Below are 27,052 nucleotides of genomic sequence, written 5' to 3'. Positions count from 1 at the left end.
AAAGTGGGACAGGAAGGTAGATCGACATGATGTGGGTGCTTGTTGTGCTCCCTCAGCAGGCACAGTTTCATCTTGCCCACGGCCTCAGCCTCTGTGTGCACCATCAGCATCATGTCCACTTTCCTGTCCATTTTAAATGGAGCATAATATTTTGCAGTTTGCAATAAATGTAAGGATTATTACCGCAGTAATATTTGATCACGTCTGATGACCAATTTCTTATGCCGTGGCGGTATAGCGATGCTATTGGTCAGTGGCCAAGTCTGGATATATTTTCAATGCATAACTGTCACACTTCAAATGGAGTATACTATTTGGCAGCTTCCAAAAAAAATCAGGATTCATACTGCAGTATGATTTGACCACCTGAGATGATGGACAAGTTTCTCTGCTTCCACAATACAGCAATGCTATTCAAATCAACCAAATCTGGCTGTGTGCTGTTAACAAGCAAATGGAGCAGTAAAAATGGTGTATTATATTGTTTTTCACCAAAATTATCAGAATTAAGAGCAAAAAGAATATTATTAGTCCTGATATATAGGGCTATTGATATGAGCAGCAGCAGCAGAAAGAACGTGCAATGCTCCCTATTCTGTACTATACTAGGTCTCCACAAACTCTGCCTAACTATTTCTATCAGCAGTATTAATCAGAATGACCCTTACAATGACTGTTAGTGTAGATGAAATTATTAATAGAGGTGTGGAATCCCTGTTTAAAATAAGCGCCAATTCTCTCCCTCGCTCAGCTGCAGCTCTCTCTACTCTGTCTGTTTGATCGGTAGACTGTGACGAGCATAGGGTCCCGGGTCTTATATAGACCTGATGACACTATGCGGCCAGCCAATCACTGTAATGCCACAATCAACATGGCTACAGCATTACAGTGACTGTCAGGAAATGCCTGCATGTTAATTGGCTGCCTAAAAAGCACCAAACATGCGGGGCGGGGACTCAAGCTCCTGCCCGAACATTCAAAAAATACTCGCCAAGTAACAAGCATCTCAAGCACTGTGATGCTCGGGCGAGTAGCGAGTAGTGACGAGCATGCTCGTTCATCACTAATGGTCATTAAAACAATTTTTTTTGTCACAATTGTCTATAATTTTTGCATAGCAGTAGAATTATTGACATGGTTTTTTAAAAATGCAGCAAAAAATGTGATATGACCACGATGTATGAATAAACCTCAAACTTTACCAATTTCTGTTATATGCTAAAAAAAATTCAAGAAAGATGAGAAGATACCAAGCACAATAGGGTATTATCTGGTGGAGAAATTGGTCTAAGCTCCCGCACCATGCATCCCCTCTGCCTGACAGCACCCACATAGAATGATGGGAGTGGAAGGCTGGAGGCGTCTGCTGACACTCCCTCCTCCATCATCAGCGTGAGCAATGATGATGGAGGAGGGAGCATCAGCAAGTGCTTCCACCTCCATCATTCCCCCTCTGCGTCTGACATGTCAGAGCAGTGGGCGTGATTACATCATTATAGCGCTGCTCTGAGTGAGATGTGCGGCGCTACACACCGCACACTGAGGAGACTGGAGCATAGGGTGGAATGAGGAGGGGTGAGTATTGTATTTATTTTTTTAAATCAGTGACTGGTGGCCATAATAGAGTATGGGAGGTATATTATATTGTATAGAGGGCAACGGGGTGCATTATATTGTATGGAGGACCATAAGGGGTGCATTGTATTGTATGGAAAACCATGGTGGGTGCATTATATTATATGGAGGACCATGGGGTTGCATTATACTGCATGGAAGACCATGGGGGTGCATTATACTGTATGGAGAACCATGGGGTGCATTATACTGTATTGAGGACCATGGGGACCATTGAGGGTGTTGAGACACCCATTGATCCTAAGAACAGAGGGTTTCAAAGTCCCCCTTGAGAATGGAATAGTAGTGAGCATGTGTGACCACCACTCTTATAGACAATGGATAAAGCAGTGGTCACACATATTCACTAGCTCTCCATTCACAAGGGAGACCTTGCAAATTCTCAGGGGAGCATTGCATGGCCTATAAATCTCAATTTGATGACTTGGCACTCTCCACAAGACAAGGAGAAACTTTACCCCTTAGAACCCCTGTCAAAAGCCTCCTACCTAGCCAAATTGCCTCCACTGCTTTGCCCCAATGAGGGCCAAACACCCCAAAACACGTGCCTTCAAACAGAGTTTTCTGGTTTGAATTTTTATACTAAGTCATGTTGCAAGGCACTTTAGAGGGTCAATATGGACTTTTAGTATTTGAACATCGAATAGGTGGCATTAGGGTTTCTGTCCTTTTCCTCTCTGAAATGGAAATTTGCATATTTAAATTTCCAGAGGAACACTGCATGGATTATAAATCTATACACAGCGGGAGGCCGCACGTAGCTATCTCTAAACAGCGGGAGGCCGCATGGCGCCATCTATACACAGTGGGAGGCCGCACGTAGCCATCTATACACAGCAGGAGGCCGCACGTAGCCATCTATACACAGCAGGGGGCCGCACGGCGCCATCTATACACAGCAGAAGGCCGCACGTAGCCATCTATACACAGCAAGAGGCCGCATGTAGCCAACTATACACAGCATGAGGTCGCACGTAGCCATCTATATACAGCATGAGGCCGCACGTAGCCATCTATACACAGCGGGAGGTCACACGGTGCCATCTATACACAGCGGGAGGCCGCACGTAGCCATTTATACACAGCAGGAGGCCGCATGTAGCCATCTATACACAGCAGGAGGCCGCACGTAGCCATCTATATACAGCAGGAGGCCGTACGTAGCCATCTATACACAGCAGGAGGGCAGGAGGCCGCATGTAGCCATCTATACACAGCGGGAGGCCACACGGTGCCATCTATACACAGCGGGAGGCCGCACGTAGCCATCTATACACCGCAGGAGGCTGCACGTAGCCATCTATACACAGCAGGAGGCCGCACGTAGCCATCTATAAACAGCAGGCCGCTGCACGGCAGCCATCTATACACAGCAGGAGGCTGCACGTAGCCATCTATACACAGCAGGAGGCCACACGTAGCCATCTATACACAGAGGGAGGCCGCACGCAGCCATCTATACACAGCAGGAGGCCACACAGCACCATCTACACACAGCAGGAGGCCGCACAGCGCCATCTATACACAGCGGGAGGCCGCACGTAGCCATCTACTCACAGCAGGGGGCCACACATAGCCATCTATACACTGCAGGGGGTCGCATGTAGCCATCTTTACACTGCAGGAGGTCGCACTGCGCCATTTATACACAGCAAGAGGCCACATGTAGCCATCTATGCACAGCAGAAGGCCGCACGTAGCCATCTATACACAGCGGGAGGCCGCACGGCACCCCCCAGATACAGCTGGAGGCAGCACGTAGCCATCTATACACAGCAGGAGGCCGCATGGCGCCCCCCCAGATACAGCAGGAGGCCGCGCGTAGCCATCTATACACAGCAGGGGGCCGCAGATAGCCATCTATGACAGCAGGGGGCCGCACGTAGCCATATTTACACAGTGGGAGGCAGCACGGCGCCATCTATACACAGCGGGAGGCCGAATGTAGCCATCTATACACAGCGGGAGGCCGCACATAGCAATCTATACACAGCGGGAGGCCGCACGGCGCCCCCAGATACAGCGGGAGGCCGCACATAGCCATCTATACACAGCAGGAGGCCGTACGGCGCCCCCCAGATACAGCGGGAGGCCGCACGTCGCCCCCCTAGAGACAGCGGGAGGCCGCACGCAGTCACGCACACACACAAACATGTACAGACATATACATACACGCATAAACACATTTGAAACACAAAAATACATATAAACAGACATCACACAATGATATCTGCCTGCACACACACACTCACTCACTCACTCAATCACTCACCATCCCCCGGCTCGGCTCCAGTCGTCCAGCTCCTCTCCGGTGCAGCAGTGCAGAGCGCACACTGTGTGATGTCACACTAGCAGACACAGCCGTGCACAGGGCCGTGTCTCCTAGCTGTGACGCGGCTAGGCCAGCACACAGGGAAGTTAACAGGTGCAGTGCTGGCCCGGCTGAAGAAGAAGCAGCGGCCGTGCGCAGCTGCTGGGGGAGCGGTCCGGGGCCCCCCCCGCCTCTACCTACCGGTATGTGCCGCATTGGCGTCCACATATTATAATGAGGGCAATCTGGGCATGGCCCCCCGGAGCCCCAAGCCCCGGGCAGTAGCCCAGATTGCCCTCATTATAATCCGCCTATGCTCGGAGCTGACACCCATAATGTGGTGGTGCACCATCTTGTTGGAAAAACTCAGGGAATGTGCCATCTTCAGTGCATAAAGAGGGCGACACATCATCATGTAGCAATTTCAGATATCCAGTGGCATTGAGGTTTCTATTGATGAAGAATGGCCCCACTATCTTTGTACCCCATGTACCACACCATACCATCAAGATATGAGATGTGCAGCATCTTAAACAATGGATACTGTAAGCCTGTGCTAGCATTTCTTCTGCGGTGTTGCTATCAGTGTGTCAAGAGTGGGAGAAGAAGGTTGCATTGATAATCCAATACAATAGGCAGAACTTTGAACACATTTTATAAGTGGTCATAAACTTGTAAAAAACTCATGAAAGAATTAAGTTACGTTAAAACCAAGCACACAATTGTTTTTCTTATGAAATTCTCAATAAGTTTGATGTGTCACACGATCCTCTTCCCATTGAAAAAATAAAGTTGGATCCAAAATGGCCAACTTCAAAATGGCCGCCATGGTCATCACTCATCTGGAAAAGTTTTCCCCCTCCCATATACTAATGTGCCACAAACAGGAAGTTGATATCACCAACCATTCCCATTTAATTTAGGTGTATCCATATAAATGGCCCACCATGTAGTTTCGAATAATCTGATTTTACAATTAATTTACATTTTCCTACAGAAAAATGTAGGAATTAATATGTTTATTACAGTGCATTATACATTTCTGCTTTGCAATACTTGTTGAGTTACAGTTACAGTTCAGGCCATAGATGTTAATCATGCTCTTGTTTCTCATTGTCCCATTATATGACTTATAGATAATATTAACTTATTTTTTTATTCTTGACCTCTTAACTATTATTTCATAGTGAACAAAACAAGCAGCCAGTAATCAGTACATCAGTAAAACAAAGCCAACTCACAAGTTTTCTCCATTACTCTTCCGATTGATGATTATGCCGAAGGGTTCTTCAATGATTTTTACATCATATTGCTTATTAGTTGGTGAACCATTAACATGCGGTGTTTCAATTGGAACTTCATAACGTTTTTGAGCAGGATCTTTTATCTTGAATAAAATATAATAGAGAATATACATAACATACAAATATCAAAAGTTATCTATAGATAAAGTGTAAATACAATGGGATCAGTTTCTGTTTACAGCAATTAAATCTTTGATTACAAAAATCTTATTAAAAATGTGTGTGTGTACATGAAAAAAAACACTATTTGTAGACATTATTACTTGTGTCCAGAATTTTTCCGAAATTTTCCATTGGTTAATAAATGTGATTTCCATTGATGATTTTTGTGTGAGTTTGTTGTCAGCACATTCAACTTTGCACAGAAAAAAATATTCAACGAGAATATTTCATTCATTCAGATCTAGGATGTGTTATTTGAGTGTTCCCTTTATTTTTTTGAGCAGTGTATATATATATATCCAACTGAACTAACAGTACTTCTGAGGACTAATCCAGCTGCATATATTCAGTGGCGATAGCAGGAGTTAGGCAGGCAGGCAGTGTATGTGGCAGACTGCAGTGCATGATACAGCACAAGAGGGTTCATTGAACGTCCTGTTAGTATAGGTATTCCACAACATATATGTATATATATATATATATATATATATATCTGAACTAACAGTCCTTCTGAGGACTAATCCAGCTGCATATATTCAGTGGTGATAGCAGGAATTAGGCAGGCAGGCAGTGTATGTGGCAGACTGCAGTGCATGTAGTGCAAGAGTGTCCATTGAACTTTCCTGCTGCTGCTGTTCTTACAGATATTTGTAGACGTAGCCCCAGATATCAGGGGCCAGGGAATTTTTTTTTATCTTAATCCTGGTTATTTGCTTAAAAAGCAATCCAGAGTACACAATTTTTCTGCTCCATTTGCTTGTTCTCACTGCAGAATAAAGCCAGATCTGTTCCATATTTCAGAGATAAAAATCCACAAATTTAAACTGAACGTGGAAAATATTGGCCTCCTTTTCCATTCTGTTGCATTGTGTAAGTCAAGCTATTCACACTAGGTGTCTGTGAAGGATAGTATTAGCAAATAACAGGCCTGCTATTTAAAACCGTGGTTCTCTATCAGACATAACCCCTATAAGAGTATTCCAAAAGCAGACATTTCTTCCATTTTCATTCCGTTGCAGTATGTCGCTCAAGCTATTCTCACTAGGTGTCTGTGAAGGATAGTATTAGCAAATAATAGACCTGCTATTTAAAACCGTGGTTCTCTATCAGACATAACACCTATAAGAGTGTTCCAAAATCAGACATTTCTTCCATTTTCATTCCGTTGCAGTGTGTCGGTCAAGCTATTCACACTACGTGTCTGTGAAGGATAGTACAACCCCTGGCAAAAATTATGGAATCACCGAGCTCGGAGGATGTTCATTCAGTTGTTTAATGTTGTTGAAAAAAAGCAGATCACAGACATGGCACAAAACTAAAGTCATTTTAAATGGCAACTTTATGGCTTTAAGAAACACTAAAAGAAATCAAGATAAAAAATGTGGTACTCAGTAAGGGTAATTTTTTTCAGACCAAGCAGAGGGAAAAAAATCATGGAATCACTCAATTCTGAGGAAAAAATTATGGAATCATGAAAAACAAACACACAAAAGAACACTGCAATACATCACTAGTATTTTGTTGCACCACTTCTGGCTTTAATAACAGCTTGCAGTCTCTAAGGCATGGACTTAATGAGTGACAAACAGTACTCTTCATCAATCTGGCTCCAACTTTCTCTGATTGCTGTTGCCAGATCAGCTTTGCTGGTTGGAGCCTTGTCATGGAGCATTTTCTTCAACTTCCACCAAAGATTTTCAATTGGATTGAGATCCGGACTATTTGCAGGCCATGACATTGACCTTATGTGTCTTCTTTCAAGGAATGTTTTCACAGTTTTTGCTCTATGGCAGGATGCATTATCATCTTGAAAAATTATGTCATCATCCCCAAACATCCTTTCAATTGATGGGATAAGAAAACTGTCCAAAATATCAATGTAAACTTGGGCATTTATTGAAGATGTAATGACAGCCATCTCTCCAGTGCCTTTACCTGACATGCAGCCCCATATCATCAATGACTGTGGAAATTTGCATGTTCTCTTCATGCAGTCATCTTTATAAATCTCATTGGAACATCACCAAAGAAAAGTTCCAGCATCATCACCTTGCCCAATGCAGATTCGCGATTCATCACTGAATATGACTTTCATCCAGTCATCCACAGTCCACGATTGCTTTTTCTTAGCCCATTGTAACCTTGTTTTTTTCTGTTTAGGTGTTAATGATGGCTTTTGTTTAGCTTTTCTGTATGTAAATCCCATTTCCTTTAGGCGGTTTCTTACAGTTTGGTCACAGACATTGACTCCAGTTTCCTCCCATTTGTTCCTCATTTGTTTTGTTATGCATTTCCTGTTTTGGAGACATATTGCTTTAAGTTTCCGGTCTTGACGCTTTGATGCCTTCCTTCGTCTACCAGTATGTTTGCCTTTAACAACCTTCCCATGTTGTTTGCATTTGGTCCAGATTTTAGACACAGCTGACTGTGAATAGCCAACATCTTTTGCAACATTGCATGATGATTTACCTTCTTTTAAGAGTTTGATAATTCTCTCCATTGCTTCAATTGACATCTCTTGTGTTGGCGCCATGATTCATGTCAGTCCACTTGGTGCAACAGCTCTCCACGGTGTGATCACTCCTTTTTAGATGCAGACTAACGAGCAGATCTAATTTGATGCAGGTGTTAGTTTTGGAAATGAAAATTTACAGGGTGATTCCATAATTTTTTCCTCAGAATTGAGTGATTCCATGATTTTTTCCCTCTGCTTGGTCTGAAAAAAATTACCCTTACTGAGTACCACATTTTTTATCTTGATTTCTTTTAGTGTTTCTTAAAGCCATAACTTTGCCATTTGAAATTACTTTAGTTTTGTGCCATGTCTGTGATCGGCTTTTTTTTTCAACAACATTAAACAACTGAATAAACATCCAACGAGCCCGGTGATTCCATAATTTTTGCCAGGGGTTGTATTAGCAAATAACAGGCCTGCTATTTAAAATCGTGGTTCTCTGTCAGACATAACACCTATAAGAGTGTTCCAAAATCAGACATTTCTTCCATTTTCACTCCGTTGTAGTGTGTCGGTCAAGCTGTTCACACTAGGTGTCTGTGAAGGATAGTATTAGCAAATTACAGGCCTGCTATTTAAAATTGTGGTTCTCTGTCAGTCGTATCACATATAACTGCATTCCAAAATCAGCCATTTCTCGTAAACGTGGAAAATTTTGTCCTCCATTAAAAATGGGCAAGGTGCATGGCAAGGGACGGGGACGTGATGGTGATGGTGCATGCAGAGGCCGAGGCCAAGGGCGTGACCATGGGCAAGCTGAAATTGTGCCACAACAAACACCCACATCTTGTCGCTCGACCTACCTGTCCCAATTACTAGGGGACCGAAGAACACCACTATTGAACACAGAGCAGTGTCAAAAGGTTGTTGGTTGGATAGCAGATAATGCTTCCAGTCACTTAGCCACATGGTCAAGTCTCAGTAGCCGTGAGTCTGGACTGCATATTTGTCACCCTGACCCTCCTTCGTCCTACCATGCTGAATGCCCAGAGACAACTGATACCACACTTGGACACTCAGAAGAGCTGTTTATTTTCCATTTGTAGATTCGGGCCTCTCGCCCGGCCAGCTTCAAGCGAGTCAAGAGGAGAATGCATGTAGCGATGCCCAATTATTGGAGCAGCCACGGTCACACAAAGGCGATGGTGAGAAAGTGCAATTACTGTCGCAAGAGGTGGATGATGATGATGAAACACAATTGCCAGAAAGTCAGGAGGACCAGGGTGCGGAAGTGGAAGACGAGGTGGTAGATGATATAGTAACTGACCCAACCCGGCAGGGGGACATACAGAGTGAAGTCAGCAGCACAAGGGGTGGGGGGGAGGCATAGAACCACAACAGGCAGGAAGAAGCAGCATCATGGCCACAGACACAAGGCAGGAAAGCATTCCTAGTAACGCCAACACGACGGAAGTTGCCAGTACAACTGTTAGGTTTTCCCAAGTCTGGTTATTTTTTAAAGACTCTGCAGATAACCCCAAAAAGGCCATTTGCACCGCCTGCCAGGCCAGCATCAGCAGGGGTAGCAAAACTAGCAACCTGACGACCACCAGCATGATCAGGCAAATAGCAGCAAAGCACCTGACTAAGTGGGCCGAACCCTAGGGTCCAGCAACAGTGTCTGCGGGTGATACCACTGCTTGTTCCGCTGTTGTGCGTGCACGCCAATTCCCTATCCATGGCGCTTGCCATGATGCCTTCCGCCCTGCACCTGTCATTGCACACTCTCAACTAGCACCATCAGCAAGCACGTCGACGTCCTTGTCCCAGTGCAGCGTTCAGTTGTCCCTACCCCAGTCCTTGGAACGTAAGCGCAAATACACAGTCAACGCCCCACAGACCACACTAGTAAATTCACACATTTCGCAATGCTTGCACTCAAAATGTTGCCTTTTAGGCTCATGAAGACAAAAGCTTTCCGCAACCTAATGGGGGTGGCCATCCCTCAGTACTTGGTCTCCAGCTGCCACTATTTCTCCCAGTGTGCCGTCCCCGCATTACACGAGCACGTGTGCCACAACATTAGCCGTGCCCTCAACAACGCAGTTACAGCGAAAGTCCACCTAACCACGGACACGTGGACAAGTGCTTGTGGGCAGGGATGGTACATCTCGCTGACGGCACATTGGGTTAATATAGTGGAAGCCGGGATCCAGTCAGACCTTGGGACAGAACACATCCTCCCGACGCCGAGGATTCTGGGCCCTGGGTCAATCAGGGTTGCCCCCATAGTCTACAGCTCATGCACCTCCTCCTCCTCTTCAGTCTCCATCTCCGAAATGACCACATCAGTCGCAAGCTGGAAGCACTGCAGCACTGCCTCGGCCAAGCGGCAACAGGCTGTGCTGAAGCTAATGCTTAGGTGACAAACCGCACAATGCTGAAGATTTGTGGACAGCTCTGAAAGAGCAGGCAGATCTGTGGCTGACACCGCTGAACCTACAGCCAGGTATGGTCGTGTGTGACAATGGCCGAAACCTGGTGGTAGCTCTGAGGCCAGGCGAGCTCACACAAGTACCATGCCTGGCCCATGTGCTTAACCTCGTTGTTCAGCAGTTTCTCAAACCCTACCCGGATCTGTCGTATCTGCTTGTCAAAGTTCGCCACCTGTGTGCCCATTTTAGAAAGTCAGCTACAGCTTAGGCCGCCCTTGCCATGCTTCAGCAGCGTTTTCAGCTTCCAGCTCACCGACTGATCTGTGATGTCCCCACATGTTGGAACTCTACATTGCAGATGTTGGGAAGGATTTGTGAGCAGAAGAGGGCAGTTGTTGACTACCAGCATCAACAAGGCCATCTGTATGCAAATCAGACTCCACACATAAAACCTCAGGAGTGGACATGGATGGCAGACATTTGTACCATACTCCAAAACTTTGAGGGCTCCACTAAGATGGTGAGTGGTGATGATGCCATAATTAGCATCACCATCCCGCTTCTCTGTCTTCTAAAACGCTCTGTGCTCACAATTAAAGAGGATGCATTGCAGGCGGAGCACGATGAGATGGAGCAAGGAACCATACAGGGTGATTACACACATCCCAGCCTCATCTCATCCCAACCTGGATTGGGTGACAATGAGGAAGAGGAGGAGGAAGAACAGGAGCTAGTTTCCTGCACTATAGATGGTACTACCTGTACAACTGTCATATCGTCTGTTCAGCGTGGATGGCCTGAGGACAGGGAGGAGGAGGAGGATGAGGAGGAGAGCATGGTCAGCCATCCTCTTGGTGAGGACACGGAAGTCTTGCCTCTTTGCAGTCTAGCACACATAGCGGAGTTTATGTTACGCTACCTTCCCCAAGACCCTCACGTTGTCCAAATTTTGGGTGACAGTCATTACTGGTTGGTGACACTTCTAGACCCACGCTACAAGGAGAACTTTCTGTCTCTTATTCCCTTGCAGGACAGGCCTAATAAAATGGGGCAATACGAGAAGGCCCTTGTTGCGGAATTATTTAAAAAATTCCCATCTGAAAATGCTAGTGGCAGAGGTCACAGTTCGTTGGACAACCAAGGAGTACAGGCAAGAGAGACACAAATGCAATCCAGCAGAGGCAGGCGAACACTGTCAAAGTTCTGGGATAGTTTTCTCAGACCCTCCCATCGCGCAGGCCCTGAGTCATAGGGTAGTCTCCCAAGGAAGGAAAAGTTTTGGAAGATGGTGAGGGAGTATTTTGCCGACCGTACCCATGTCCTCCATGATTCCTCTGTGCCTTATAATTATTGGGTATCCAAGCTGGACACGTGGGATGAACTGGCTCTCTACGCCTTGGAGGTCCTGGCCTGCCCTGCCGCTAGCGTTTTATCAGAGCGGGTTTTTAGTGCTGCTGGTGGAATTATAACCAATAGGCGCATCCACCTGTCAACTGAAATTGCTGACAGGCTGACTCTTGAACAAGGGCTGGATTGGCCCAGACTTCTCAACACCACCGAATGATATTAGCGTAACATAAACTTAAATACAGTATCTTTTTTTTGGGCGGTCTAACTCTATTGCCATGCACCCCTGTCTTCACACCCAGACATGGGTATACGCTTCCTGATTTTATATATTTACTCTTGTCCTCCTCCTTCTCTGCATCCTCATCCTCCACCACCATATCACTACCATATGTACCATATGTACAATATCAACATATCTACGTCTCTTGCAAGGGGCTTTGGAGTTCCTCCAAATTTTTGGCAGCTGTTGCTTCAATGCATAGGCAAACAGTATTGGAGACACACTTCCTAATAATGGGAGCATTCTTTGCAGGAGGCCCTCCCATCTCTACATTTCTTGCAAGGGGCATTGAAGTTCCTCCAAATTTTTGACATCCATTGCCTTACTGCATAGGCAAAACAGTATGGGAGACACACTTCCTAATAATGGGAACATTGTTTTCAGGAGGCCCTCCGACCTCTACGTCTCTTGCAAGGGGCATTGGAGTTCCTCCAAATTTTTGCAAGCCATTGCTTCACTGCAGAGGCAATAACAGTATAGGAGACCCATTTGTTAATAATGGGAACAACAATGCATAGCCGACTGCTGGCCCTTTAAGAATAGTAAGGGCCTCCTGATGGCCCTATAAAAATAGTCTTTGTGACTTTCAGAGTCCCTCCATTGTAAATGAAACAGGAAGTGTCTGATGATGTGTCACACACCACATGGCCAGATAAGGTTGTAAAATGTTAAAATGACATTTACTGGTAAATGTTTTTTCACCGTGGGTTGAAAGCAATGCAAAAGTGCAAAAACACATCAAAAACGCTACTTGTAAACATAGCCCAAGGTGTGGAGGAGCAATTTTGTTTTTGGTTATTTATTTTGCCTTATATACAAGTCATTACTCTAGAAAGAATGTTCCTTAACATCCATTTTGGTTTCATTTTTGTATGTTTTATTGTGAATCCGTAAAGTGGCGTAATACCTCTGACAACGCTGTTGACAGCAGTGACCTGGTAGTCAGAAATGCTTCTAGGGGTCTTCCTCATGCTGTTCCCATGTCATTTGAGCACTGTTCCCATTGATTTTGGCAATTTTTAGTCCCTTTGAAGACCGCCAGGGGGAGCCGCTGTAAAAATGCTCGAGTTTCCCATAGACTTACATTGGGCTCGTTACTCGGTCCGAGCACTCGAGCATTCCAATTTGCTCGACTCGCACAACGAGTACCCAAGCATTTTAGTGCTCGCTCATCACTAGTCATAACGTCTGGAACTTCTAATCTGAAGGTGGCTCCCAAGAAGATATGTGTTGCTGGTCACTTCTTTACCGTATCAAGCTACTATAATTGTTCTGACTTTAACTACCTAAGGTGAAAACCTCCACTATACTTGGTGAAATCAATGTTACTGCATGTACAATACTACTTTATGTGACGCTTTGCATGTTGTACAATTGTTTATACTATACAGAGGGTTATTTGTGTGCTTTTTTCCCCATAAAATACAGTACCCATCAAAAATGGGAACACGTCTGTTTGTGTAATGGTTTTCCTTGTTCCTATTGGAATGTACACACTGTAAATTCAGACTGAATGTAGTAAAACCATGAAGGAACACATATAGAAACAAGTAGTAAGAAAACGTGTGAAACAAATCAGAGTACATGTAAAACCTTAGATTCTGCAAATCACCCCTCCCCTCCATCATCCAATGACAGCTTTAAATACCGTTGGCATTCTCTCATTTTTGTTTTCTGAGGCTGGTAATTCTGATGAATTTATCCTCTGCATTGAAGGAAATTCTTGGCCTTCATTTCCTGGGACAGTCTTCATGAAAGATAATTTCATCATAGAGATTGATGACTTTCATGACTGCACTCGAGGATACCTTCAAAGTTCTAGGAAGTTTCTGGATTGACTGACCTTCATGTCTTAAAATAATGATGCACTGTCAATTCTCTGTACTTAAAGGGGTATTCCCATCTCCAAGATCCTATCCCAATATGTACACTGCTCAAAAAAATAAAGGGAACACTCAAATAACACATCCTAGATCTGAATGAATGAAATATTCTCATTGAATACTTTGTTCTGTACAAAGTTGAATGTGCTGACAACAAAATAACACAAAAATCATCAATGGAAATCAAATTTATTAACCAATGGAGGCCTGGATTTGGAGTCACCCCCAAAATTAAAGTGGAAAAACACACTACAGGCTGATCCAACTTTGATGTAATGTCCTTAAAACAAGTCAAAATGAGGCTCAGTATTGTGTGTGGCCTCCACATGCCTGTATGACCTCCCTACAATGCCTGGGCATGCTCCTGATGAGGTTGCGGATGGTCTGCTGTGGGATCTCCTCCCAGACCTGGACTAAAGCATCCGCTAACTCCTGGACAGTCTGTGGTGCAATGTGACGTTGGTGGATGGAGCGAGACATGATGTCCCAGATGTGCTCAATCAGATTCAGGTCTGGGGAATGGGCGGGCCAGTCCATAGCTTCAATGCCTTCATCTTGCAGTAACTGCTGACACACTCCAGCCACATGAGGTCTGGCATTGTTCCGCATTAGGAGGAACCCAGGGCCAACCGCACCAGCATATGGTCTCATAAGGGGTCTGAGGATCTCATCTCGGTACCTAATGGCAGTCAGGCTACCTCTGGCGAGCACATGGAGGGCTGTGCGGCCCTCCAAAGAAATGCCACCCCACGCCATTACTGACCCACTGCAAAACCGGTCATGCTGAAGGATGTTGCAGGCAGCAGATAGCTCTCCACGGCGTCTCCAGACTCTGTCACGTCTGTCATATGTGCTCAGTGTGAACCTGCTTTCATCTGTGAAGAGCACAGGGCGCCAGTGGCGACTTTGCCAGTCCTGGTGTTCTGTGGCAAATACCAAGCGTCCTGCACGGTGTTGGGCTGTGAGCACAACCCCTATCTGTGGACGTCGGGCCCTCATACCACCCTCATGGATTCGGTTTCTAACCATTTGTGCAGACCAGACACATGCACATTTGTGGCCTGCTGGAGGTCATTTTGCAGGGCTGTGGCAGTGCTCCTCCTGTTCCTCCTTGCACAAAGGTAGCGGTCCTGCTGCTGGGTTGTTGCCCTCTTATGGCCCCCTCCACATCTCCTGGTGTACTGACCTGTCTCCTGGTAGCGCCTCCAGCCTCTGGACACTACGCTGATAGACACAGCAAACCTTCTTGCCACAGCTCGCATTGATGTAACATCCTGGATGAGCTGCACTACCTGAGCAACTTCTGTGGGTTGTAGAGTCCGTCTCATGCTACCATGAGTGTGAAAGCACGACCAACATTCAAAAGCGACCAAAACATCAGCCAGACAGCACTAGTACTGAGATGTGGTCTGTGGCCCCCACCGGCAGAACCACTCCTTTATTGAGTGTGTCTTGATAATTGCCAATAATTTCCATCTATTGTCTATTCCATTTGCACAACAGCATGTGAAATTGATTGTCAATCAGTGTTGCTTCCTAAGTGGAAAGTTTGATTTCACAGAAGTTTGATTTACTTGGAGTTATATTCTGTTGTTTAAGTGTTCCCTTTATTTTTTGAGCAGTGTAGTAGGTGTAATAATAGTAATATTAGCAAATATCTCCAATTAAAAATGTAGGATATTTTTTCTGATTTGCTATCTCTTTCCTCATGTGCAGGCATCACGGACCTGGGGTATCCATGGTTACATCCACTGATAAAGTCACAGTTAGTTAGCTAGTTGCTAGTGGACGTAACCATGGATACCTAAGGTCCTGTGATGCCTGCACATGATGTAAGAGAAATAGCAAATCAGAAATACTATACTACATTTCTAGTTGGAGATATTTGCTAATATTATTATTATTACACCTACTACATACTGGGATAGGATCTTGGAGATGGGAATACCTCTTTAAAGGGGTTGTCCAGTTCTAGGACAACTCCTTCTTAAACTAAATGTTTGACCTTGATAAAAAAAAAAAACTATACTCAAATCCTGTGCTGGCTCAGTGGGTCCCAAGGCTGTGGAGCAGTGGAATGATACGTGGTGCCCGACCCCCAATCAGTGCTGGCGTCACTGTCCCCACCTACTGTCAAAATGAACATGAAGAGGAAATCCGGTATCAGCTAAAGCCCTGGCTTGCTCTTCATGTTCAGTTTGTTCAAAGGCAGGGACAGTGATGCCAGCCCTGACTGGGCACCGGGCATCATGTGTCATTCCAACGCATCACGGCCCCGGGACCGCGAGTGCTGACACCGCTGGGACAGAGCCGGCACGGGAGGTGAGTATAGGTGTTTTTATTTTACCAGGGCCGAACATTTAGCTTAAGAAGAGGTTGTCTTAGTAGTGGACAACCCCTTTAAGTAGCTCTTGCCATATTCTGTCTTAAAACAGTTGTGGGATAGGGCTCAGCACTATATGGAACTGTTTACCAACTTCTGCAAAACACACCTGATGATTGAAAACACTTTCTGAATGGCGGTGATTCCACAAATGACCTTTTGACAAGGCATACCTGTTCATTGGAATCCTTGGATTTCTCAAAGTACCCTCTTTTGGCCTGATGAAGCTGCTTGAGAGAATGCCATGAAAAGCTGTCACCAGGGCAAAAGGGAGTACTTTGAGAAATCCAAGGTTTAACACATACAAATATATGAAAAAGTTTGGGCACCCCTATTAATCTTAAGCTTAATGTTTTATAAAAATTGGTGTTTTTGCAACAGCTATTTCAGTTTGATATATGTAATAACTGTTGGACACAGGAATGTTTCTGCCTTGAAATGAGGTTTATTGTACTAACAGAAAATGTGCAATCTGCATTCAAACAAAATTTAAATACTCCTACCTACTTTTTACTGACTTACTAAAGCACTTTTTTTGGTTTTGTAACCTCATTGAGCTTTGAACTTCATAGCCAGGTGTATGCAATCATGAGAAAAGCTACTTAAAGTGGCCACTTGCAAGTTGTTCTCCTGTTTGAATCTCCTCTGAAGAGTGGCATCATGGGCTCCTCAAAACAACTGTCAAATGATCTGAAAACAAAGATTATTCAACATAGTTGTTCAGGGGAAGGATGCAAAAAGCTGTCTCAGAGATTTAACCTGTCAGTTTCCACTGTGAGGAACATAGTAAGGAAATGGAAGAACACAGGGACAGTTCTTGTTAAGGCCAGAAGTGGCAGGCCAAGAAAAACATCAGAAAGGCAGAGAAGAAGAATGGTGAGATCAGTCAAGGACAATCCTCAGACCACCTCCAGAGAGCTGCAGCATCAACTTGCTGCAGATGGTGTCACTGTGCATCAGTCAACTATACAACGCACTTTGCACAAGGAGAAGCTGTATGGGAGAATGATGCGAAAGAAGCCGTTTCTGCAAGCACGTCACAAACAGAGTCGGCTGAGGTATGCAAAAGCACATTTGGAGAAGCCAATTTCTTTTTGGAAGAAGGTCCTGTGGACTGATGAAACCAAGATTGAGTTGTTTGGTCATACAAAAAGGCGTTATGCATGGCGGCAAAGAAACACAGCATTCCAAGAAAAACACTTGCTACCCACAGTAAAATTTGGTGGAGGTTCCATCATGCTTTGGGGCTGTGTGGCCAATGCCGGCACCGGGAATCTTGTTAAAGTTGAGGGACGCATGGATTCCACTCAGTATCAGCAGATTCTTGACAATAATGTTCAAGAATCAGTGATAAAGTTGAAGTTACGCAGGGGATGGATCTTTCAGCAAGACAATGATCCAAAACACCGCTCCAAATCTACTCAGGCATTCATGCAGAGGAACAATTACAATGTTCTGGAATGGCCATCCCAGTCCCCAGACCTGAATATCATTGAACATCTGTGGGATCATTTGAAGAGGGCTGTCCATGCTCGGCGACCATCAAACTTAACTGAACTGGAATTGTTTTGTAAAGAGGAATGGTCAAAAATACCTTCATCCAGGATCCAGGAACTCATTAAAAGCTACAGCAAGCGACTAGAGGCTGCTATTTTTGCAAAAGGAGGATCTACTAAATATTAATGTCACTTTTCTGGTGAGGTGCCCATACTTATCCACCTGTCAAATTTTGTTTGAATGCAGAGTGCACATTTTCTGTTAGTACAATAAACCTCATTTCAAGGCAGAAACATTACTGTGTCCAACAGTTTTTACATATATGAAACTGAAATAGCTGTTGCAAAAACACCAATTTTTATAAAACATTAAGCTTAAGATTAATAGGGGTGCCCAAACTTTTTCATATAACTGTATTCTGGTTTGTTTCACACATTTTTTCTTTACTTCTTGTTTCCATGTTTCTTTGTGGTTTTTCTGCCTTCAGTCTGAATCTACATTGTGCACATTCCAATAAGAATGAGGAAAACCATTGTATGAACAGGTGTGTCCAAATTTTTGATTGGTACCGTTTACCAGTGATGATAAATCATTTATTTAACTTGTATACTATCATAAAAACTTACAGTAAATCGCAGTCTGACGTCTGTCTCATAGAAAACCTCAAGTTGTAAGACCATTACATCATTAGGCATGAATGTTTTGCTTGAGCGTTCAAGCATTGAAGAAAATCCATTCTCTGAGTTGATAACCTTGGTTGCTTTGTAGCTTGGGTAGTTGACAGGGAAAAAACATGAGGGTTGTTCAGATTCTTTACTGTCAATTACATTACTGTAACAGCATCCACGGGCTTCACATTCAACTTTGCTTAAAACCTTTTCTGGGGCACAGTCAAAACGGTTTGATGGTTCTAAACAACATTTTGAAGGGTGTAGGTCTTGTTCAAAACATGGCGTACACAACAGAAAAAGTAGATATAGACTCAGTCCTGTATTCTTACAATGGGGTTTCTTATTTACTCGCAAAAATTTCAGCATGATGATTTGAGAGGCAATTTTCTCTGAAATTGAACACATACATTTTAGATATACAAAATACTACTTTTAGAGCCAAAATTATTAAATTAAAGGAACTTGTTACATTTAAATGTCTGGCCTGCAGGAAGGATGTTATAGAGCTGTAAAGAAAAATAAAAAAAAAATCACTGAAATCTTTAAGCAATGCTACCTAGTGATTGACAGTCTTCTTTTTATTATTTTGAATACAGAAATAGCTAAGGACTTCCCACAGAACTCCTAAACATTGAAAGAGGACTGCACACTGATCGATTGCAGCAGGCTCTCGACTGATCCCTTTTACAAATCCAGACTTCGGCTAGTTTTTGTGGCATTTTACCAATGTTCACGCAATGTTGCGTTGTTTAAAGGGGTTGTCCACTAATGGACAACCACATATTAATGGCCCCAGGATGCTTCAAAATGTAAAAAATATATAACTTACCTCTTGTACCAGCACCACTCCTCCTTAACCCCTTCAGGACCCAGCCTATTTTGACTCTAAAGACCTTGGCATTTTTGTCAATTCTGACCAGTGTCCCTTTACGAAGTAAAAACTCTGGAACACTTCAACGGATCCTAGCGATTCTGAGATTGTTTTTTCATGACATATTGGGCTTCATGTTAGTATTAAATTTAGGTCGATAATATTTGCGTTTATTTGTGAAAAAATCAAAAATATGGGAAAAATTTTGAAAATTTTGCAATTTTCAAATTTTGAATTTTTATTCTGCTAAACTAGAGAGTGATGTGACACAAAATAGTTAATAAATAACATTTCCCACATGTCTACTTTACATCAGCACAATTTTGGAAAAAAAAAAAATTTTTGTAGGAAGTTAGAAGGGTTCAAAGTTCATCAGCAAATTTTCTTTTTTCCAGCAAAATTTGCAAAGCCATTTTTTTTAGTGACCACATCACATTTGAAGTCCCTTTGAGGGGTGTACATGACAGAAAACACCCAAAAGTGACACCATTCCAAAAACTGCACCCCTCAAGCTACTCAAAACTACATTCATGAAGATTATTAACCCTTCAGGTGCATCACAGGAACTAAAGCAACATGGAAGAAAAAAATGAACATTTTAATTTTTCTAACAAAATTTTTTTTCTAGCCTAAATTTTTTAATTTTCACATGGGTAACAGGGTAAAATGCATACTAAAATTTGTTGGCCATTTTCTCCTGAGTAAACCAATACCTCATATGTGGTCATAAACCACTGTTTGGGCACACGACAGGGCTCAGAAGGGAAGGAGCGCCATTTCACTTTTTGATTGGAAAATTAGCTCCAAAAGTCAAATTGCACTCCTTCCCTTCTAAGCCCTGCCATGCGCCCAAACAGTGGTTTATGACCACATATGAGGTATCGGTGTACTCAAGAGAAATTGCCCAACAAATTTTAGGATGCATTTTATCCTGTTACCTATGTGAAAATTAAAAAAAATAGGCTAAAAGAAATTTTTTGTAAAAAAAAAAAGTATTTTTAATTTTTACGGATTAATTTGTGAAGCACCTGGGGGTTCCAAGTGCTCACTATGCATCTAGATAGGTGCCTTGGGGGGTCTAGTTTCCAAAATGGGGTCACTTGTGGGGGAGCTCCAATGTTTAGGCACACAGGGCCCCCTCCAAACGCAACATGGTGTCCGCTAACAATTTTAGCCGAAATTGTTAGCGGACACCATGTTGCGTTTAAAGAGCTCCTGTGTGCCTAAACATTGGAGCTCCCCCATAAGTGACCCATTTTGGAAACTAGACCCCCCAAGGCACCTATCTAGATGCATAGTGAGCACTTGGAACCCCCAGGTGCTTCACAAATTGATTCGTAAAAATGAAAAAGTGGAAAAAAAATACTTTTTCATTTTTACGGATTAATTTGTGAAGCACCTGGGGGTTCCAAGTGCTCACTATGCATCTAGATAGGTGCCTTGGGGGGTCTAGTTTCCAAAATGGGGTCACTTGTGGGGGAGCTCCAATGTTTTGGCACACAGGGCCTCTCCAAACGCAACATGGTGTCCGCTAACAATTTCGGCTCAAATTGTTAGCGGACACCATGTTGAGTTTAAAGAGCTCCTGTGTGCCTAAAAATTGGAGCGCCCCCATAAGTGACCCCATTTTGGAAACTAGACCCCCCTAGGCACCTATCTAGATGCATAGTGAGCACTTGGAACCCCCAGGTGCTTCACAAATTGATTCGTAAAAATGAAAAAGTGGAAAAAAAAATACTTTTTCATTTTTACGGATTAATTTGTGAAGCACCTGGGGGTTCCAAGTGCTCACTATGCATCTAGATAGGTGCCTTGGGGGGTCTAGTTTCCAAAATGGGGTCACTTGTGAGGGAGCTCCAATGTTTTGGCACACAGGGCCTCTCCAAACGCAACATGGTGTCCGCTAACAATTTGAGCCGAAATTGTTAGCGGACACCATGTTGCGTTTAAAGAGCTCCTGTGTGCCTAAACATTGGAGCTCCACCATAAGTGACCCCATTTTGGAAACTAGACCCCCCAAGGCACCTATCTAGATGCATAGTGAGCACTTGGAACCCCCAGGTGCTTCACAAATTGATTCGTAAAAATGAAAAAGTGGAAAAAAAATACTTTTTCATTTTTACGGATTAATTTGTGTAGCACTTGGGGGTTCCAAGTGCTCACAATGCATCTAGATAGGTGCCTTGGGGGGTCTAGTTTCCAAAATGGGGTCACTTGTGGGGAAGCTCCAATGTTTCGGCACACAGGGGCTGTCCAAACACGACATGGTGTCCGCTAACAAATTCTAACCATGTTGCGTTTGGAGAGCCCCTGTGTGTGTAAACATTGGAGCTCCCCCATAAGTGACCCCATTTTGGAAACTAAATCCCTCAAGGCACCTATCTAGATGCATAGTGAGCAGTTGGAACCCCCAGGTGCTTCACAAATTGATTCGTAAAAATGAAAAAGTGGAAAAAAAATACTTTTTCATTTTTACGGATTAATTTGTGTAGCACCTGGGGGTTCCAAGTGCTCACAATGCATCTAGATAGGTGCCTTGGGGGGTCTTGTTTCCAAAATGGGGTCACCTGTGGGGAAGCTCCAATGTTTCGGCACACAGGGGCTGTCCAAACACGACATGGTGTCCGCTAACAAATTGGAACCATGTTGCGTTTGGAGAGCCCCTGTGTGTGTAAACATTGGAGCTCCCCCATAAGTGACCCCATTTTGGAAACTAGATCCCCCAATGCACCTATCTAGATGCATAGTGAGCAGTTGGAACCCCCAGGTGCTTCACAAATTGATTTGTAAAAATGAAAAAGTGGAAAAAAAATACTTTTTCATTTTTACAAATCAATTTGTCAAGCACTTGGGGGTTCCAAGTGCTCACTATGCATCTAGATAGGTGCCTTGGGGGTTCTAGTTTCCAAAATGGGGTGACTTGTGGGGGAGCTCCAATGTTTCGGCACACAGGGGCTGTCCAAACACGACATGGTGTCCGCTAACAAATTGGAACCATGTTGCGTTTGGAGAGCCCCTGTGTGTAAACATTGAAGCTCCCCCACAAGTGTCCCTATTTTGGAAACTAGACCCCCCAGGGAACTTATCTAGATGTAGTGTATGTGAGTTTGGTGTGTGGTGTGGTGTATACACCACACACACACAAACAACCTCACATACACTACAACACACACACCAACCTGACATAGGTTGGTGTGTGTTGTAGTGTACGTGAGGTTGTTGTGTGTGCGTGATGTTTTGTATGTCATGCTAGTGTGGGTGAGTTCTGTAGGGAAGGTCAGGATGTGTTTAGTCCGGGGACATGTGATGAATTTTGAAACATTCATTCAAACACAGTCCCGGTTTATCAGGACACGTTTCACATTGGAAACGGGTGACCTTTCTTATCCCCCTTTTATGGCAGACCCGGCACCTTTTTCTTACCGTGGCCTCACCAGGAAAATGTTGCCCTGGTACCACACGGGAGACTCGAGTTCCAGGGGTGCTGGGGCCCGCTTCTTCTTCGCTTCTAAAAATCAGGGCCTTTATCACTGCCTCCTGGAAGTTGAGGAAGGTGTTGGTGGTCTGGCCTGCACATCGTGACAGCACGTATGCGTTATACAGTGCCATTTGAACGATGTGCACGGCCAGTTTTTTATACCAGACTTTCGCCTTCCTCATCGCACTGTAGGGCTGGAGGACTTGATCAGAAAGATCAACTCCCCCCATGTGCTTGTTGTACCCCAGGGCACAGTCCGGTTTGCGGACCGGTGCTGGGGTACCTCTAACGTTGGTGGCCGTGGTGCCGGGACCATGGATTGTGGTCAAGAAAAAGACGTCCCTTTTGTCTTTGTACTTCACCACAACCATGTTGCCGCTACATTGAGCTCGGCTCTCACCCTTTGGGAAAACCTGCTCAATTAGCGTCAAAGGGAGACCCCTCTTGGTTCTGCGCACAGTACCGCAAGCGGCGGTAGCTCTGGCAGAGAGGGACTGAAATAGGGGAATGCTTGTATAAAAGTTATCAACGTATAGATGGTAACCTTTATCAAGCAGTGGGCGGATCAAATCCCACACTATTTTCCCACTTACCTTCAGAGCAGGTGGATATTCTGGGGGCTGAATCCTCGAATCCTTTCCTTCGTAAACTCTAAAGCTGTGAGTGTACCCTGAGGCACTCTCGCACAGCTTGTAGAGCTTTATTCCGTACCTGGCCCTCTTACTGGGCAGGTATTGTCGGAATTGAAGCCTCCCTTTGAAGTGGATGAGGGATTCATCCACAGAAATTTCCCTTTGGGGAACGTACACTTCAGCAAACTTGTTGCTGAAGTGTTCTATGACCGGACGAATTTTGAACAGTCTGTCAAAATTCGGGTCATCACGGGGAAGGCTGTCCGCGTTATCCCTGAAATGTAAAAATTTGTGAATGACCTCAAATCTTTTGCGGGTCATCACCATTCCGAACACTGGAGTTTGATATAAAATATCGGTACTCCAGTATTGACGGATTTCTGGTTTCTTCACAATCCCCATGTGAAGTACCAGTCCCCAATATTTCAACATTTCTACTGAGTCAACGGGACTCCAAGTAGAAAACATTGAATTGGGGTTTGCAGACAAAAATTGTTGGGCGTAAATGTTAGTCTGCTCCACCATGAGACTGACAATGGCCTCAGAGAAATAGACTTTGAAAAAGTCTATTTCCCTGAGGTTTGCTGTCTCGAACTGGATTCCTGATTGGGGAAGGAAATCAGGAATCCGTGGAGCGTAATTTTCAGGGACGGGGGTCCACACGGGGGCACTGGTGCTAGGTTGGGCGTGACTAGCACCAGGTTGAGGGTTACTTACAGATGGCTGTGGGTCTTCTTCCACGGCCTCCGTACGATGCCTTGACCTCTGACGTCGTCTTGGTGCCGGCTCGGTGTCACTGGAGGAGGAAGAATGAGAGGAATAGAGGAACGTGGGGTCCTCTCCCTCACTATCAGCTTCGGAGGCAATAAAGGAATATGCCTCCTCAGCTGAGTACGCCCTAGGGCGGGACGGGCGGGACATTTTGTGTGCTGTGGGTAAAAAAAAAAAATCTAAACTTTATTATTAGTGTGAGTGTACGTGTGTATGTGTGAGTGCTTGGTGTAAATCACGTGTGGAGGCGTATGGGGCGCAGGAGGGGGCGCGCTCAGGCGTACGGGGCGCAGGAGGGGGCGCGCTCAGGCGTACGGGGCGCAGGAGGGGGCGCGCTCAGGCGTACGGGGCGCAGGAGGGGGCGCGCTCAGGCATACGGGGCGCAAGAGGGGGCGCGCTCAGGCGTACGGGGCGCAGGAGGGGGCGCGCTCAGGCGTACGGGGCGCAGGAGGGGGCGCGCTCAGGCGCACGGGGCGCAGGAGGGGGCGCGCTCAGGCGCACGGGGCGCAGGAGGGGGCGCGCTCAGGCGCACGGGGCGCAGGGGGGGGCTGAGGAGATGGAAGAGCCAACAGCAGCAGGGGGGGTATCACTGGGGCAGAAGGGGCAGAAAGGGGGGCAGGAGCCGGCAGCAGCAAGGGGGGTAGGGGCCGGCAGGCAGTAGCTGGCAGCAGCAGGGGGGGTGATCACTCGGACGAGGGAGGGGGCTGGTGATCACTGGGGGGGGTGATCACTGGGGGGGTGAGATCACTAGGACTGGGGGATGGTGGGTGAGATCACTAGGACTGGGGGATGATGGTGTGATCCCTGGGACTGGGGGATGGTGGTGTGATCACAGGCACAGGAGATTTACACTGAGTCTGCTGCTGCCTGTGATCACAGTCCACCGGCTGTCAGAAGGAGAGCAGCAGCCGGTGGATGAAGACGTGGGAGAGGGAGGGAGCGGAGGTCGGGGTACAGGTGAGAAATTGGGACTGGGGTGGAAGGGGGGTGGAGGGGGGGTTGGGGGGGAAGTGGGGGCTGGAAATCTGATAAGGGGGGGGATACTACCGGCAGCGGATCAGCAGCGGAGGCAGCGGCGGGTGCAGGGGGTCGGCGGCAGATCAGCAGCGGTGGCAGCGGCGGGTGCAGAGGATCGGTGGCGGCGATGGAGGTGGCAGACGATCGGCGGCGGGGCAGATGATCTGTGGCAGCAGCGGATCGGCGTGACCAAACTCCTCTGGCTCCACGGAAGGGATGGATCTGGAAAGTTTGGTCAGCTATAGTAAATACACCGCTCGACATCTGATTGGAGCTAGTGTCCATGTGACGCTAGCCCCCAATCAGATCTGGGGGGGTGACACAGAGGTGACACTCCCCCCAGCCAATGGCTGATGCTATAAGCATCAGGCCATGCCCAGAAAGTAAATATTTCACCAATTTCCATTGGTGAAATATTTCATTCATTCCGATTGGCAGTTTCACTAAAAGTGAAAGTGAAACTGCCAATCGGAGGGGTTTTAGGCACGGGGGGGTTAATCCACCCCCTGTGGGGTCAACTACAGGTTGTCTAGTTGCAGTAGCAACTGTGACACCTGAGCGACCCCGCTCGCGGGCGCTGCAGGGGCTCTTTCCCTCCATGTCACAGACGCTGTGACATGGGTCGGGAACGAACTGTTTTCCATGTCACAAACGGTGTGACACGGGTCGGGAAGGGGTTAATGAGCCCTGTGCTCCTCTCTGGTCTTCTGACATAATATCACATGACCACTGCACCACTGATCAATGTATGTGACTCGCCCCCTGGGCCGAGGGGCACCCGGAACCGGGCTTCTGGGGGGGTTGTAGTATCCGTGGCGGTGACCCGGTCCTGTGGCTCAGGGTGTTCAGGCCAATGGCGGTATTTTGTGGGGGTTTTTATGTTAATTGTCCGACTACGCCACCCGTGGATTGCGGTCAGTGCGGACCGCCGCTGCAAGGCAGACCACTGGGGCTGATGGTGTATGCAGCTGAGGTAGTGTGACTCCCCACGGGAAGAGTGTAGCCCCAGGGCAGAGAATGTGGATGATGGGAGTGATGGTGCGCGGGCGTCCCAGCACTAGTAGTGCTGGTGTGGCGATGAAGCACAGAGACGTGGGGTTGCAGTTCAAGTTCTTTACTCACAGTTCTTTATGTCCCAAGTCATTCCGCAGGCAATGACTGCCCAAGCCGTGCTGCGTCCACCAGGCAGGGGGCTCGGTCAACCCCCAGGCAATTCCAGAGTGTGTCACAGGACTCCCTTCTACTCCTTTCTCTGGCCATGCCCCACCAGTGACACTACGTCTGTCCAGCTCCCGCGGGCCTTCTCTTGGGAGGGCTTCGTGCTCACCTCCCTGACCCTATGTGGTATGCCTTTCTAGTAGGTGTAGTGAGGGGTCGCACCAAGATATGATCGCGACCGCCGGTCCTTGGCTGAGGATTAGTCGCCTCCACCAACTTGGGATCCGGTACCCTGTTCTGCCAACCCGTCACCCGCAATCTCCTGGGCCTTTGGGGTTCCTTCTGCCTTCATGTCTCTGGGCCTCTCTTGATGTTCTGTTCCTTTCTTCCTTTCCTTTCTGTTCCTGTTCCTTGCTGTTTCTGTCTTTTCTGCTGGCTCTGGCCTCACAGGCTAGGCCCGCCTCCGGAGCAGAGCTCCACAGAGGCCCTGCTCTGTCACTTCCTCTCTCAGACTGAACTGACTACTGATCTAAGATGGTGCCCACCTTATATACCGCCCTCTCTGTGTATGAGCCCAGGTGACTTGCAACCAATGGGCTCCTACCTATGCCCAGAGACCCAATCCCTATCTGCTCCTACATCACTGGGTTTTCCTCCCCCCTCCCCACTCCAGCCAGGGACAGATGCTGTCATGCCTGCATTTCTGTCTAATGGGAGCACCGTTGAACTGTCCCTCGGAAATGGGGTGTGTGTGATGCA

General features: G+C 46.0%; 1 protein-coding gene across 2 annotated transcripts in view; it reads right to left on the bottom strand.

Annotated features, from left to right (window-relative positions):
- The window catches only part of LOC141272921 (lysosomal alpha-glucosidase-like), a 352,018-nt gene that overhangs the window by 244,688 nt on the left and 80,278 nt on the right, over nucleotides 1-27,052 (bottom strand). For both annotated transcript variants that reach the window (XM_073684115.1, XM_073684114.1), the window contains 2 exons: nucleotides 18,322-18,755; nucleotides 5,188-5,333 (listed from right to left, as the gene is read on the bottom strand). In XM_073684115.1, the coding sequence (XP_073540216.1) occupies nucleotides 5,188-5,333; nucleotides 18,322-18,732 (557 nt within the window). In that variant the 5' untranslated portion in view covers nucleotides 18,733-18,755. The remainder of the gene's footprint in view (nucleotides 1-5,187; nucleotides 5,334-18,321; nucleotides 18,756-27,052) is intronic.

Source organism: Phyllobates terribilis, unplaced genomic scaffold (assembly GCF_046119375.1).
Source record: "Phyllobates terribilis strain yellow unplaced genomic scaffold, ASM4611937v1 Scaffold_5__5_contigs__length_657084704, whole genome shotgun sequence".
NCBI classification, from domain to species: domain Eukaryota; kingdom Metazoa; phylum Chordata; class Amphibia; order Anura; family Dendrobatidae; genus Phyllobates; species Phyllobates terribilis.
Note: the sequence above shows the minus strand (reverse complement) of the source record. Positions and strands in the feature narration are given on the sequence as shown.